The following is a 17216-nucleotide window of genomic DNA, read 5'->3' as shown; positions in this document are numbered from 1 at the left end:
TGATCTTGATTTCCAGCCAAATGGGACATTTCAGGATGAGGGATTAATCATTTAAGACCGAGATGAGGTATGATTTCTTACTCAAAGGGATGTGAATCTGTGAAACCTTCTGTCCCTGAAGGATGTGGATATGCCAGCATTGAAAATATTTAAAGCAGAGATAGACCTTTGATTTCTCAAGGAACTAAGGGATTAACGGATTGTGGTAATGGGTGGGAAAGTAGAGTTGAAGTCAAAGATAAACCATAATCTTACTCAATGTCAGAGTGGACTCAGAGCTCCATGGTTTTCTCTTACACCTATTTAGGTAACAAAATCCTGGGAGACAACGATCACTGAGAAAGTGTCAACTGTCAACTGTTCCCAAACTCTCAAAAATCTCTCTGAACTGCTGACAGTTTAAATATGGTACAGATTTTAAAAATTATATTCGAACCAATAGGCAATTTATTTTGATAGGATGTCAGCATTGCGGGCAAGGCCAGAATATATTGTTCATCCAGAACTCGTCTGGAGAAAGTGGTGAGCTATCTTCTTGAACCAACGCAGCCATATGGTACAAGGGGACACACTGTGCTATTAGGCAGGGCTTTCTAGGATTAGCAGCCAGAAATAGCAATATAACTTCAAAGTGGAATGGGGAAAGATTTGGCTGCACTTTCACATTGGTTGTATTCCATGCATTTGCTGCCCATATCCTTATAATCGAGGACAAGAATTTGGAAAGAGTTGTCCAAAAAACTTTGCCAAGTTGCTACAATTGATCTGGTATAACTTACTTTTATCTAGTGCTAATAGCTACCACTGTGTATTGGCAGGTGGAATACTGAAGATGGTGAACGTTGTATCAAGTATGTGAACTGTTTTATTCTTCAAATATCTTAATTTAGGCTGTACAATTTTTAACCTCTTTCTCCTAGTCACAGGTTTTAGCACTCAATTGTACAGGTCAGCACCTTCAGAAGCAATAAGTGACAATAATCTCGAAAAGAATGAACCCGAATGGAGGAAATATGAATGGTGAAGCTTCTCCGATCAATGCCTAGAATGGAACAGAAGCAGGAACTGTTCATGAGGTTGAAACATCAAATTTTGTTTTTCTCTCCGATAGATGCTGCCTAATTAAGGTTTAATAATTAAGGTTTCAATTAATTTCTGATTTGATTGAACATTTCCAGACTTCACAGTATTCTGCTCCAATTTAAGATGACATCTGGAATGCACTACCTAAAAAAGGTGGTGGAATCAGATTCAAGTTTTTTTTAAAACAATAAAAGTCAACCTGTTTGGACATTTTCTCTCTCACAGTAGTAGAACTTAAGTCCCACCTTCTAGCCCAGAAGTAGAGTCATAAAACCATTAACCAGACAGAATGAGACTGACAACTTAAGAGACTTCAGTAACGAGACTGCTCTTTGAAATTAACGAGGTAAAAACAATGACTGCAGATGCTGGAAACCAGATTCTGGATCAGTGGTGCTGGAAGAGCACAGCAATTCAGGCAGCATCCGAGGACAGGCAAAATTGACGTTTCGGGCAAAAGCCCTTCATCAGGAATAAAGGCAGAGAGCCTGAAGCGTGGAGAGATAAGCTAGAGGAGGGTGGGGGTGGGGATAGAGTAGCAGAGAGTACAATAGGTCAGTGGGGGAGGAGATGAAGGTGATAGGTCAGGGAGGAGAAGGTGGAGTGGATAGGTGGAAAAGGAGCTGGGCAGGTCAGACAAGTCTGGACAAGTCAGGGGATCGTGTTGCTGGAGGTTAGAAACTAGGATGAGGTGGGGGAAGGGGAAATGAGGAAGCTGTTGAAGTCCACATTGATGCCCTGGGGTTGAAGTGTTCCGAGGCGGAAGATGAGGCGTTCTTCTTCCATGCGTCTGGTGGTGAGGGAGCGGCGGTGGAGGAGGCCCAGCACCTCCATATCCTCGGCAGAGTGGGAGGGGGAGTTGAAATGTTGGGCCACTGGGCGACTTGGTTGATTGGTGCGGGTGTCTCGGAGATGTTCCCTAAAGCGCTCTGCTAGGAGGCGCCCAGTCTCCCCAATGTAGAGGAGACCGCATCGGGAGCAACGGATACAATAAATGATATTAGTGGATGTGCAGGTAAAACTTTGATGGATGTGGAAGGCTCCTTTAGGGCCTTGGATAGAGGTGAGGGAGGAGGTGTGTGCACAGGTTTTACAGTTCCTGCGGTGGCAGGGGAAAGTGCCAGGATGGGAGGGTGGGTCGTAGGGGGGCGTGGACCTGACCAGGTAGTCACGGAGGGAACGGTCTTTGCGGAAGGCGGAGAGGAGTGGGGAGGGAAATATATCTCTGGTGGTGGGGTCTGTTTGGAGGTGGCGGAAATGTCGGCGGATGATTTGGTTTATGCGAAGGTTGGTAGGGTGGAAGGTGAGCACCAGGGGCGTTCTGTCCTTGTTGCGGTTGGAGGGGTTGGGTCTGAGGGTGGAGGTGCGGGATGTGGACGAGATGCGTTGGAGGGCATCTTTAACCAGGTGGGAAGGAAAATTGCGGTCTCTAAAGAAGGAGGCCATCTGGTGTGTTCTATGGTGGAACTGCTCCTCCTGGGAGCAGATACGGCGGAGGCGGAGGAATTGGGAATTCGGGATGGCATTTTTGCAAGAGGTAGGGTGGGAAGAGGTGTAATCCAGGTAGCTGTTGGAGTCGGTGGGTTTGTAGAAAATGTCAGTGTCAAGTCGGTCGTCACTGATGGAGATGGAGAGGTCCAGGAAGGGGAGGGAGGTGTCAGAGATGGTCCAGGTAAATTTAAGGTCAGGGTGGAATGTGTTGGTGAAGTTGATGAATTGCTCAACCTCCTCGCGGGAGCACGAGGTGGCGCCAATGCAGTCATCAATGTAGCGGAGGAAGAGGTGGGGAGTGGTGCCGGTGTAATTACGGAAGATCAACTGCTCTACGTAGCCAAAGAGACAGGCATAGCTGGGGCCCATACGTGTGCCCATGGCTACCCCTTTGGTCTGGGGAAAGTGGGAGGATTCAAAGGAGAAATTGTTAAGGGTGAGGACCAGTTCGGCCAAATGAATGAGAGTGTCGGTGGAGGGGTACTGTTGGGAACGTCTGGAGAGGAAAAAAACGGAGGGCTTGGAGGCCCTGGTCATGGCGGATGGAGGTGTAGAGGGATTGGATATCCATGGTGAAGATGAGGCGTTGGGGGCCGGGGAAACGGAAGGCCCCCAACGCCTCATCTTCACCATGGATATCCAATCCCTCTACACTTCCATCCGCCATGACCAGGGCCTCCAAGCCCTCCGTTTTTTCCTCTCCAGACGTTCCCAACAGTACCCCTCCACCGACACTCTCATTCGTTTGGCCGAACTGGTCCTCAGCCTTAACAATTTCTCCTTTGAATCCTCCCACTTCCCCCAAACCAAAGGGGTAGCCATGGGCACACGTATGGGCCCCAGCTATGCCTGTCTCTTTGTTGGCTACGTAGAGCAGTTGATCTTCCGTAATTACACCGGCACCACTCCCCACCTCTTCCTCCGCTACATTGATGACTGCATTGGCGCCACCTCGTGCTCCCGCGAGGAGGTTGAGCAATTCATCAACTTCACCAACACCTTCCACCCTGACCTTAAATTTACCTGGACCATCTCTGACACCTCCCTCCCCTTCCTGGGGTTCTCCATCTCCATCAGTGACAACCGACTTGACACTGACATTTTCTACAAACCCACCGACTCCCACAGCTATCTGGATTACACCTCTTCCCACCCTACCTCTTGCAAAAATGCCATCTCGAATTCCCAATTCCTCCGCCTCCGCCGTATCTGCTCCCAGGAGGAGCAGTTCCACCATAGAACACACCAGATGGCCTCCTTTAGAGACTGCAATTTCCCTTCCCACCTGGTTAAAGATGCCCTCCAACGCATCTCGTCCACATCCCGCACCTCCGCCCTCAGACCCAACCCCTCCAACTGCAACAAGGACAGAACGCCCCTGGTGCTCACCTTCCACCCTACCAACCTTCGCATAAACCAAATCATCCGCCGACATTTCCGCCACCTCCAAACAGACCCCACCACCGGGGATATATTTCCCTCCCCACCCCTCTCCGCCTTCCGCAAAGACCGTTCCCTCCGTGACTACCTGGTCAGGTCCACGCCCCCCTACGACCCACCCTCCCATCCTGGCACTTTCCCCTGCCACCACAGGAACTGTAAAACCTGTGCCCACACCTCCTCCCTCACCTCTATCCAAGGCCCGAAAGGAGCCTTCCACATCCAAAGTTTTACCTGCACATCCACTAATATCATTTATTGTATCCGTTGCTCCCGATGCGGTCTCCTCTACATTGGGGAGACTGGGCGCCTCCTAGCAGAGCGCTTTAGGGAACATCTCCGAGACACCCGCACCAATCAACCAAGTCGCCCGTGGCTCAACATTTCAACTCCCCCTCCCACTCTGCCGAGGATATGGAGGTGCTGGGCCTCCTCCACCGCCGCTCCCTCACCACCAGACGCATGGAAGAAGAACGCCTCATCTTCCGCCTCGGAACACTTCAACCCCAGGGCATCAATGTGGACTTCAACAGCTTCCTCATTTCCCCTTCCCCCACCTCATCCTAGTTTCTAACCTCCAGCAACACGATCCCCTGGCTTGTCCGGACTTGTCCGACCTGCTCAGCTCCTTTTCCACCTATCCACTCCACCTTCTCCTCCCTGACCTATCACCTTCATCTCCTCCCCCACTGACCTATTGTATTCTATGCTACTCTATCCTCACCCCCACCCTCCTCTAGCTTATCTCGCCACGCTTCAGGCTCTCTGCCTTTATTCCTGATGAATGGCTTTTTGCCCAAAACGTCGATTTTGCCTGTCCTCAGATGCTGCCTGAATTGCTGTGCTCTTCCAGCACCACTGATCCCGATGCTCTTTGAAATTGCCATGCAGTATCATTCTACAATCACATTTTCACTCATCATTTACAGTACTTAATTTCTCATTGAATTACAATTAAACTAGTAGAATTAGGAATACTAGCTTAAAAGATAGTGAATTCTATGTAATCTTTATGTCTTGTGTCCGTGCTCTGCTCTATTGTCTGCCTGAAACTTTAAGGAAGCTGCAGGTATGTGCATTAAACCTGAAAAGGTCATTTGCCTGCCTCATTCCTTAGTTCAGACCACAAGGTGCTCTGGGATATTGCAGTGCAGCACAATACATGACAAAGTTGTTTGAATGCAGTGGTTGAAGACAGCACATTAGGTAGAAAAAGAATTAGAAGAGCATATTCCCAATATTTTAATGCTGTTTCCTGCATAAGGTCAGGCCATTGTCAAGTATGAACAAATTGGGAAAAGTGGACAGTTTTAGATATATTTACTGCATCAGTTTTCATTTTTTGATAGAATGTATTTTCAGGCAAACTGGGTTGCACAGGGTCACTTTGGTTAGCCTCAAGTTTGCACGCAGACCTCACCGCAATTTTATTGCCTCTTTAAATATGTTAACCATAATTTCCCACAAGAGTTTGGCTGAAGTCTGTCTAATGCAGTGTACAGTTGTAAAAAGGTTTCCCTACTTTCATATTCCAACAACTTGCAATAACAGCAAACTTCCCATTTGCCTTTCTAACCTTTTATGAGTACAATGACACCCAGATCTCTCAGTATCACAGCATTCTGCAGTCTCCATTTAAATTATGCTTATCTATTATTCCTGACAAAGGGAACAACTTGTAATTTCTCACACAAAATGGCAAAAAAATTGCATACTCAATTAAGATATCTACACCCCTTTTTATATCCTGGCTTTTTCAAAGCTTATTTTATTTTTATGATTTTGACAACAATGCAATCAGTCCTTCACCCAGATCGCAAATATTGTAGTTGAGGTCTAATCCTTACGGCACTTCACAAGCTACTTTCTGCCCCAGCATTTATACATGCTGAAAACATTACAACAAGCAACTTTAATGTATATAGAAAAAGAAGAGTATCTGAAGTGAGTGTTGATCCTTGGAAGGTGAAACTGGGGAATTAATGGTGGGGAAACAAGGCAATACTGGAGATGGAGCATGTTTTAAAAAAAAACTACCCTCACTGCAAAAGGCACAAAAAATTGCAAGAACAGTAGACACAATTTACTTCATTATTAGCTTAGAGATGATTCAGTAGGTTAATCCCCAGTATGAAAGAATTGTCTTATGAGCAAAGTTTAAAACAAATACTCATTGGAATTTAGAATGAGAGGTGATCTCATTGAAATACATAGTATTTAAATGGCTTCGCAGGATAAATGCTGAAAATGTTTCCCCTTAAAGGAGAGTCCAGTGCCAGAGAACATCCTCTCAGAATTAAGAGGCACCAATTTAAGACTGAGATCACGGGTAATATTTCTGAGGCTTATGAGTCTTTGGAACTCACTGCCAGAGAGCTGTGCGTGCACAGTCCTTATGTATACTTGAGGCCAAGATGGATAGATTGCTGATCAGTAAGGGAATCAGGTGTTTCAGGGAAAGGACAGGAAAGTACCTGCTTCCAGGTAATTCAAGGGCTGTCATGTCTTATAAAATCGTTCTGCTTTATGGTGCAACATGTTTGAGAGGAAAGCCAAAGGGCTGTGTTCCACAATTAGCATACCCCACCCCAACAGGCCCAGAGAGTTCTCAGACACCCAGCTCATCTGAATGCTCTTCCTCGCAAAGCGAGAACATTAAATAGCTTTTTCCCACGTGCATCTAAAGGAGATAAATTTGGCAAGCCCCCGAGAAGAGAGACAGTGTCTACCTTAACGTTGGTCTCCAGGACCCTCTATTACTTCCAACTCTTGCTCCCAGATCTCACATAGTCGCTCAATATCGTTCAAGGCACCGCACCCCAGTAAGTGGTAGACAGTACTAACCAAGTATGTGCTTGTGGCATGAAGCATTCTCTTCTGTCAGACCCAAAGGGGTTGGTAAAAAAGCATAGTCTTTTTGTTTGGATAAAGCCCCTAAACTGAAAGGAAGGAAAGAGGTCTCTGCTGGGCGAACCATACTTGCAGCTCATTTGGTCGAAGGACCAAGTCTCCCAAACAGGAACCCCAAGCTGCCCAAAGTTTGAATCTCTGGTCCATCATCCCTGGCTGAAATCTGGGCGCACCAACTATAGGGTAAGAAAGAAGGTTTTAGATTATCTGTCCTTGCTCTGTCACATTGCTCTCCACGCTTTGACTGAAATAATAACGATTGGATTCAGACAGTAATCCATAACTGCCCTCATCTTACCCATAAACAATAAGGGGGCACTTTGCCTGGGAGGCCTCAATATTCAACTATATGGATCTCGGGTCCTCAAAAGCCCAGTCACCCACAAAGGACAGAAGGGAACTTCATTGATATCTTAATATCTGGAAAGGCTACTCCCCAAACCCTTTGGGTAGCTGCAATTTGGCAAGCTTAATGAGGAGCTGCCTGTTATGCCAAATAAAAGAACTAAGCCAACCAATGAGTCTCCACAATGTTTGCTTGGGAAACACAGGGGGCATTCACATGGGATACACCAAACAAGGAAGGACATTAATTTTGATAAGGGCTATTCGACCTAACCAGGATATTGGAATGTTCTCCTATCTTTGAAGATCTTCTCTAATCTTGTCAAGTGAGCAAACTTAGCCTTAAATAAATGATCAAAGGTGGGACTAACAAAAATACCGAAGTAAAGAAAGCCCCCTGCAACCATTTAAAGGGGAATCGTAATTCACCTTCAATATCAGGTATTCCCTTAAGACCCTTAAGCAGGGTATTAATCCTATACCCTGAAAAAGAGCCAAATAAAATAACACATTGTATTAAAAGGGGTGCAGAAACTGCCAGGTTCGATGATAACAGAAGAAATCATTTGCATATAATGCGATCTTATGTGCCCTTGATCTCACTTCCAATACAGCTATGTTGGGGTCCAGTCATTTTTAAAAGATTCATAGACCCCTCAAGTTCAATGAATTTTGATTTCTCAGATCACATCTTCTCTCCCACCTATTGGAAACATTGGATAAATGACAGTGAAAGCTAGCTGGATGGTACAAAAATGCATCGCCTATTTGCTCATTATGTGAACAGATATGGAACATTCTCAAGAACGATGTCCTTGGTAAGCTGCACAGCTGCTCATAAGATTTGCATATGATGGGCTTGTAAGTGCAATGACCTCTAGTTTGGTAACGTGCTGTTGAGCATGGAACTTGGAGGCCCATGCAACTGTAGGGAGCAGAGGGAACACCCTCAGCTTCTTGCAGCTTTCTGTTCCCTGGATATTTTTCTAATAAACCACTCAGGAATTTTTCCATAGCCATTAACAACACCTTTTCACTTTCACTGAACCTGCATGCATTGCTTAACCTTCTGAACAGTTCTAACTTTGAGGGGGATCAGCGTCCTGTTGCTAGGGTGTGATAGTTATTCCTTCTACCCTTGTTTCTAATGCATCGTCAACTGCTTGCCTCAAGCTCTATGCCAACGTTGAACTTATTAAAAATGCATGTATCACTATACTTCAGACTGCTCATCACCAAACTCCAAACAAATCTAAAACTCAACTGAACCTACCTTTTGCAGCATGCAGAATATAGAAATACAAATCAATAGCATATCAACATATGGTTCCTCCATTTTAGAACCCAGGATCTAAATAACATCATGCATCTTCAACATTATAACCACCATGCAATAAGCTCTGCCTAAAAGATATGATATCAGCCAGGAGTCTAATTGACTCAACCATCGTGAACACATTTGAAATTAGACTTAAGTATACTACTTTATGCAGTATCAAATTGAACAAGCAGACTTCACATGCTGAAGCAATACAGCTGTCAACTCATTTTACTGAAAGAAATAGCCAGAGCTGACTTAAAACAAAGTTCACATCTTGAATGCTCAAAGAGAAGGGTTAGAAACAAAGGGATCAATCAAGACGACTTCTCAGATAAGGTACATCTGCTGAGAATTTTTATAACCCAGTTCTTACTCAGCTACGGCAGATAAAATAGAATTTGAGTTTGAATTGAAGGCTGAAAAATCCATGGAACACGTGCAGCTAAAATGACCAACATGATTCAAGCTAAAGAATAAGTGCTCCAGAGTCCCTAGAAACTATGTCTCTAACTTACTTTCCCGCATTTCATTTTATTCAATCCTAAAACCACAATCTAAAATTGCAATTATTGATATGATCACAGCTTAATTTTCAGAATGAATCAAATTACAAACAATTATTAAGGATCGATAAACAATTATTATAGGTAGAATAAATAATCATGTGGAAAAGATGGGAGTTTAATGGGTGATTGGAAAGTCAGCTCAAAATTCTAAAGAGGAAGCCATGTTTAACTAACTAGGAGGTTTTTTGAAGTTGTTAGAAAGGCTCGATGAGGGTAACACTGTTAAAGAAAGCAATACATGATTTCTGTTTGATACAGTGCCTAACAGACTCTAGGAATGTTACAGGTCACGGTATGAAAGGGACAGTAACAACATGGATACAAAATTGGCTCGATAACAGGAAACAGCGGTGGTCAATGGATATTTTACAGTCAAGTGAAGGTTCTCCCCAGGGTTGAGATTTGGGATCCTTGCTTCTCCTGATATATATGAATGATTTGGAGCTTGGTGTGCAACGGACAATTTCACAGTTGCAGATGACATGGAGCTTGTAAGAATTGTAAACTGTGGAAAAGGATAGTGCGGAATTCGAAACACACAATGACCAAGTGGAGGAGTATGTGGGTAGATGACAAAGAATTGTGAGATAATGTACTTTGGTTGGAAGAATATCAAACTAAAACAAAACAGGGGATATAATTGTAAAGGGGGTGCAGGAACGGAGGGACGTGGGTGTATCTATGCACAAATCATTGAAGGTGGTAGGAAGGGGGAGACAGCAGTTAAAGCACAGTGCTCTCGACCTTATTACAAGAAGCAAAGCACAAGAACTGGGGGTGATGTGGAACTTGTACACGACATTTGCTAGATGTCATCTCGAGTTTCTTTATACACTTGTGGGCCCATTATAGGAAAGATGTGAAGGCATTGGAGACTACGCAGAACAATTTACAAGAATGGGTCAAGGTATGAGAAACTTCAGTTTTGCAAATAAACTGAATATGTTGGGACTGTTCTCCTCTCGTAAGGGAGAGAGGGGATTTGATCGAAGCTTTCAAAATCATGTATGGGCTGAATAGAGTAGATTGGAACCAGTTTCTTGCTCAAAAGGGGAAAAAATCCAAAAGTGATGTCCAAACGTGGATGACGTGAGAAAATACATTTTCAAACAGCAAGTAGTTAGGGCCTGGAATGTACTGATTGGAAAATGGAGGCAGGTTCAGTTGTGGCAAGCAAGTGGGCATCGGAAGAGGTGAACAGGTTGAGGGGTGGCAGATGGAGTTTAATTTGGATAAACGTGAGATATTACATTTTGGTGAAACAAACAAGGGCAGGACTTCCACAATTAATAGTAGGGCTCTGGGTAATGTTATAGGACAGAGAACCAAGGGTTAAGATACATAATCCTTTGAAACTTGTTTCACAGATAGGCAGGCTGCATTCAGCACACTTGCCTGCATTGTTCAGACCTTTGAGTATGGGGTTGGGATGCCGTGCTGAGGTTGTATAGGATGGTTGTGAAGTCTGTTCAGGTTGCCATTATAGGAAGATCATTAAATTTGAGAGGACTCAAAAGATTTACCAGGATGTTGCCAGGAATAGAAGGCTTATGCATAAAGACTGATTGGGGCAACTTTCCACTGGAGCATATCAAGTTAAGGGGTGATCTTATAGAGGTTTAGAAAATCATGAGGGGCATAGGCAATATGAATAGCAAAGCTCTTGTCCCCAAGGTGGGGAAGTTCAAAACCGGGAGCATATTTTTAAATGTGAGAGGAGAATGATTTAAAAAGGATGAGGTGCATTTTTAAAAAAATAAAAACAGTGGTTCATAATCGGAATGAACTGCTAGAGGAAGTGGTGGATGCAGGTATAGTTACATTTAAAAGACATTTGGATAAGTACATGATTAGGAAGTGTTTGGAGGGATATGGGCCAAGTGCAGGCAAGTGGGATTAGTTTGGCTTGAGAATATGGTTGGCATGGACTAACTAGACCAAAGAGCCTGTTTCCATGTTGTAAGACTATGAAGTGGTGTTCATGGATATGGGAGAAAAGACATGAATTTGGCACTAGGTAATAGAGCCAGCTGACCAAATGGTTTCCTTATGCACCCTAACAATTCTGAGCTCTTGTGAAATGCACTCAAACTGTTATTTTCTCTTGGACTATTTTAACTATCCCAACAGTAACTCAGTCTCATAAAAAAACCCTTATCTCTGATCGGTAGCATAACCAATTGAGCTAAAATTTCGAAACAGATACAATTATCATAGTTAAGCATTGAAACCAGAGGTTTACAGCTCTTGATGCTTTTCCTCATTCTAAACATTGTTCTTGCAACAAGCAGCTGTTAGGAATCTAACCCATATCTTGCTCAATTCTAACTAGGTTCATAAAAAATACAAAACATTCATATACCTGAGTATATAGGCTTCCTGCCTGTCTGTCTTTGTCACACTTATGATCAAACAATGCACATTTTCCAATAGCTTGTCCCACTCAAACCTACAAAAAAAAAGGAAAAACTGTCATTAGTCTTGCAAAGACTCCAAAAGTGACAACTTATCTCAAAATTTAATCTTTGCACAACAATCATCTTTTTAAAAAATATAGCAACATATTGAAGTAGATTGACAAAGCACCTTTCATTCTTAAGATAACAGCAAAAGCTCTGGGACCAGACAACATTCAAACATTAGTACTGAAAACCTGTGCTCCAAAACTAGCTGCGTTCCTCATCAAGCTGTTCCAGTAGAGCCACATCTGTGGCATTTACTTGGCAAAGTAGAAAATTGCCCAAATATGTTCTGTACATAGAAAACAGTACAAATACAACCCAATCAATTATTGTTTCATCAGTTTATTTTCAATCAGTCAAGTGCCGTATGAAGTCAGTGCAATCAAACAGTAGTTGATTTGCAATAATCTGTTCGCAACTCCTGATCTCATCACAGCCTTGGACTGAACAAGGACAAGAGCTGAGCTCCAGAGGTGAGGTGACAGTGACAGCACTTGACATCAGGGCAGCATTTGACAGAGTGTGATGTAAGGAGGTCGAGCAAAACTGGAGTCATAAGGCAATCAACAAAAAATCTAGATCGAAGGAAGAAGATACTTGCAATGAAGGTAGGACTGCAAAGGGATCAATCAAACGAGGCCGAGTTAAACAAGTTGCTCTCCATTGACAGGAGGAGGAAACTGGGTCCATTATCTCTGGAATTTAGAGTAAGAGGTGAAGTCATTGAGACAGACAAAAACCTGAAGGAGTCTGACAAAGTAGGCAGATGTTTCCTCTGGCTGAGGAATCTAGAATACAGGAGTACAGCATAAGGATAAGGGACTAATCGTTTCAGACTAAGAAGGAAAAATACATTTACTCAAAAGGGATAAATGTTTTTCTAATTCTCTACCTGAGAGATTGTGAATGCCCCAGAGTGTGTCTTCAAGGTTGACCTACTGATTTTTGATCTCCGAGTTGAAGATGGGAGGGTGGAAAAGTGGAGTAGAAGCACATGACTTCACTGAATGGGTCAGGTGTTTTTTTGGGCACAGGGTTCAGGGAATAGACCTAGGATATATAACCTGCCAAAGGTCAGTGAGACATTTAGAAACAATAAAAAGGACTAAAATAATTAGTGCTTCTGGCTAACTAATGAAAGCTAGCACCAATTTTTATTCAATTCGTTAATGGATATAATTGGTGAGGATAGTATGGCTGATGCATATTTGGACAGTCAAAAAGCATTTCCCGAAGTGTGCAATATATTACATAGATGGTCACAACTATATTTGGTGGCAAAATAGGTTTAAAAAGAACAAAACTTCAGGGAGGTCCCAGAGAAATTCAGATTGCCATCAGAAAAAAAAAAGAATTCAGTTGTGTGGACAGGCCAGACAATTTGGGGAGATCTAGAAAACCTCATCATTCCACACTTTGATGCCAAGTCCCCAGTTTTTTTTTAAAAAAACTCTCAACCTTGCTCACACGCTCATGCATGTCCTCGGTCTGCTGCAGTGTTCAATGAAACTCAATGCAAGTAGAACATTATCTAATCTTATTGAGCACTTTACTGTATTCTGGACTCAATATTGATTTTAATCAGTTTTTTTGCCATGTGATGGCCTGAAACTTGTTTTTCATGAGCTGCTTATTCTAATATTCATATTCACTCTGGATAAATGTTTTGTTTATTACAACCAATACCATTCTCTTTGCCTTTTATTCCATGACATTTCCGACATTCAATCTTATTCGCTTTCTATCACATCCCAGGACTTGCCCTTTTTTGATCGCCTGGATCAACAGATCCTAAATTGATCAGAACGAGCTAGGTCCCAATTGTTTGCACAAGCCTCATGTCACGATTTGAGTGCTTAGAACTAAGGCTGACTTCAGGACTGAAGGAACATTTCACCATCAGAGATGGAGAGAGGTGAGAGAGGGCTACGGTGAAGCTCAGATAAGTTTCTTTTCCTCTTTTTAAAAAGAGCAGTGGGGATAGAAGCTAGAGCAGTTGCATGCTCGTCTTGTAGGATATAAAAGGTCAGGGTCACTACCAGCGTCCTTGCTGACTTTACCTGCAAGTGCTGCCAGCTTTAGCTCCGCACAGACTGCATTAGGGAGCTGAATGAACTCTGGACCATTTGGAAGGCTGAGGGGTTGATAGAGGAGACACTGGAAGGTAATCATACCTCGGTTACAAGATGAAAGTAGCTGGGTGACCATCAGGAGAGGGAAAGGGAGTAGGGAGTAGGCAGTCGTGTAGGGGTCCCCTGTGCCTGCACCCCTCAATAACAAAAACTGTTTTGGATACTTTTGGGGGAAGGCGGGAGAATAACCTCCCAGGGGAAAGCCAGAGCAGCCAGGGCTCTGGCATTGAGTCTAGCCCTGTGGTTCAGGGGAACAGACAGGAGACTCTGTGGACAAGAATGAGACTCCCCGCTGGTATGATGCCTCCTGGCTGCCAGCATTAGGGATGTCTTGGATCGAGTCTACTGCATTCTTAAAGGGGAGGGTAGGCAGCCAGAAGTTGTGGTACACGTTGGTATCAATGACAAAGCTAAGAAAAGGGATGTGGTCATAAAAGGTAAATTTTGAGAGTTAGGAAGGAAGCTAAAAAGAAGGTCCTCAAGGGTCTCTGGGTTGCTGCCTGCGCCACATGCTAGTGAGGGCAGAATAAGAAGATATGGCAGACAAACCAGTGGCTGAAGAGTTGGTGCAGGGTTCCAGATTTGTGGATCACTGGGTTCTCTTCTGGGAAAGGTAGGACCACAAAATGGACAAGTTACAACTGAACTCCAGGGGGACCAATATCCTTGCGGACAGACTTGCTATAGCTGTTGGGGAAGCTTTAAACTGGGTGGGAACCAGAGTGTCAGGTCAGAAGATGCCAGTAGTTGGCATAAAGGTAGATGCAAGAAGCAGAGTGTGAGATGAAGGGTAGCCTAAATGGCAAGTGGATGGGAGTACAGACAGAAAGGCAGGAGGAAACAATGCAGAGACCAGAGCAAAAGTTAGAAAAAAGTAAAATTGGATGCCAGAATCATATGCGAAGACAGGGAGATTGCTAAATGCTAAAGGGACAATGAGCATAAGGGCACTTTATTCCAATGCCTGAAGTATTCAAAAGAAAGTCGATGAACTTATTGTGTAAATCAGTACAAATGGGTATGATTTAGCTGTCATTACAAAAATGTGGTTGCAGGGTGGTTATGACTGAATTAAATATCCAAGGATATCAGATAATTAGGAAGGATAAGAGGGTAAGGGACATGGGGTCACGCTTTTACATAACGATGAGATTATGGCTATCGAGAGACACAATATAGGATCTAAGGAGCAAAATGTTGAATCCATTTGGGTGGACATCAGGAATAATGAGGGGAAGAAGTCATTGGTAGGAGTGTCTATCGGCCACCCAACAATAGTGCTACAGTGGCACAGGCGATCAAGAAACTTCTGATGCACGTAAGAATGAAATGGCAGTAGTTATGGGGGGGGCTTTAACATGCATATTGATTGGCTGAATCAAGTCAGTAGAGGCAGTCTTGAACAGGGGCTCACAGAAATCATCTGTGATAAATTTCTTGAATAGCATGTCACTGAACCCACAAGGGAGCATGCAATCTTAGATCTGGTCCTGTGTATGAGACATGTAAAATTAACAATTACGTAGTTAGGGATCCTCTCAGAGTGATCACAGTATGATCGAATTTTGGATACAAATGGAGGATGAAAAAATATAATCAAAAACCAAGGTGTTATGCTTAAACAAGGGAGACTGTAATAGGATTTGGAAGGAGTTGGCTAAATTAGACTGGGAACACAAGTTATATGGTGGAACAGTAGAAGCCTTTCAAAGAGATTTTTCCCAGAGCTCAAGGCAAATATATTCTAGTGAAAACCAAGAATAGCAAGGGTAGGAAGAGCCAGCCTTGGATAAAGAAAGGAAAGATATATTATGAAAGCAAACTAGCACAGAATATAAAATCAGGGAGGAAAAGTTTTTATAAATACATGCATATAAAATGGAAAAGTGGGGCTAAAGTGGACTAAAGTCTCTTGCAGGATGCGAAAGAGAAATTAACATTGGGTAATGCTGAAACGATCAAGGCCTTGAATAACTATTTGTCTCAGTCTTCACAGTGGAAGATATGTCTTATCATGCCAAGGAATGAGGTTAAGGATACATTGGGAGGTGAGGACCTCAATTCAATTGTTATCACTAAAGGGTAGGGTTGAGCAAACCTGAGGGTCTAAAGGTAAATAAGTCCCCTGGTCCTGACTGAATACATCCCTGGATGCTGAACGAAATGACAGAAGTTTAGAAGATGTGTTAGTGATAATTTATCAAAATTCATTGGATTCTGGGCAGGTCCTGGTGGACCTGAAGACAGCAAATGTCACACCGCTGTTTAAAAAAGGGTGTTGGCATCTGTACTTGGGAAAATGCTGGAGACTATCAAGAAAGAAGAAATAGTGAAACATCTGGACGGAAAGGTTCCTATCAGGTGGATGCAGCTTGGATTCAAGAAGGGAAGGTTGTGTTTGACAAACACATTGAAGTTTTGAGGATTTAACAAGCACAGTGATCGGGGGGGAAAGGGGGGGGGGGTGGGGGGTGTTTAAAGAGAACCAGTGGATGCTGTATACTTGGATTTCCAGAAGGCATTCAATAAAGTGCCACACCTTGGATTCATCCATTAGAATGCATGGAGTTGTGTGGAATGTACTAGCATGGATAGAGGACTGGTTAACCAACAGAAAGCAGCGAGTCAGGATAAATGGTTGTTTCTCAGGATGGAGATCAGTGGTGAGCTGTCAGGGGTGGGTGATGAGGATAGATATAAAGAATTTGGAAGAGGAGATGGTAACGTATCCAGGTTTGCTGATGACAATAAATTGAGTGGAAAGGCAAACTGTGCAGAGGATTGAGGGTCTGCTAAGATTTAGATTGGTTGAGTGGGCAACGGTCTGACAGATGGAGTACAATGTTGGGTTATCCACTTTGTAAGTTAAAAAGTGTTGGTCAATAGACAATAGGTGCAGGCGTAGGCCATTCTGCCCTTCAAGCCTGCACCACCATTCAATATGATCATGGCTGATCATCCTTAATCAGTATCCTGTTCCTGCCTTATCTCCATAACCCTTGATTCCACTATCCTTGAGAGCTCTATCCAACTCTTTCTTAAATGAATCCAGAGACTGGGCCTCCACTGCCCTCTGGGGCAGAGCATTCCACACAGCCACCACTCTCTGGGTGAAGAGGTTTCTCCTCATCTCTGTCCTAAATGGTCTACCCTGTATTTTTAAGCTGTGTCCTCTGTTTCGGCACTCACCCATCAGCGGAAACATGTTGCCTGCCGCCAGAGTGTCCAATCCTTTGATCATCTTATATGTCTCAACCAGATCCCCTCTCAGTCTTCTAAACTCAAGGGTACACAAGCCCAGACGCTCCAGTCTTTCAGTGTAAGGTAATCCCACCATTCCAGGAATTGACCTCGTGAACCGACGCTGCATTCCCTCAATAGCCAGAATGTCTCTCCTCAAATTTGGAGACCAGAACTGCACACAGTACTCCAGGTGTGGTCTCACCAGGGCCCTGTACAGCTGCAG

At 43.6% G+C, this 17216-nt stretch overlaps 1 protein-coding gene across 3 annotated transcripts in view; it reads right to left on the bottom strand.

Moving 5' to 3' along the window:
• The window catches only part of LOC148151155 (S-adenosylmethionine decarboxylase proenzyme-like), a 32204-nt gene extending 19852 nt beyond the window's left edge, over window positions 1-12352 (bottom strand). Inside the window, exons 1-2 of one of the 3 annotated variants that reach the window (XM_087983204.1) lie at window positions 12220-12352; window positions 11519-11605 (exon numbers count right to left, since the gene is read on the bottom strand). In XM_087983204.1, the coding sequence (XP_087839330.1) occupies window positions 11519-11605; window positions 12220-12308 (176 nt within the window). In that variant the 5' untranslated portion in view covers window positions 12309-12352. Of the gene's footprint in view, window positions 1-11518; window positions 11606-12219 lie in introns of those variants that run through there. The other 2 variants (XM_087983197.1, XM_087983209.1) reach the window with 2 other exon arrangements.
• Window positions 12353-17216: the final 4864 nt, after the last annotated feature.

This window comes from Chiloscyllium plagiosum, unplaced genomic scaffold (assembly GCF_037043375.1).
Source record: "Chiloscyllium plagiosum isolate Xiang-an unplaced genomic scaffold, Cpla_swu_hap1 HiC_scaffold_3, whole genome shotgun sequence".
NCBI classification, from domain to species: domain Eukaryota; kingdom Metazoa; phylum Chordata; class Chondrichthyes; order Orectolobiformes; family Hemiscylliidae; genus Chiloscyllium; species Chiloscyllium plagiosum.
Note: the sequence above shows the minus strand (reverse complement) of the source record. Positions and strands in the feature narration are given on the sequence as shown.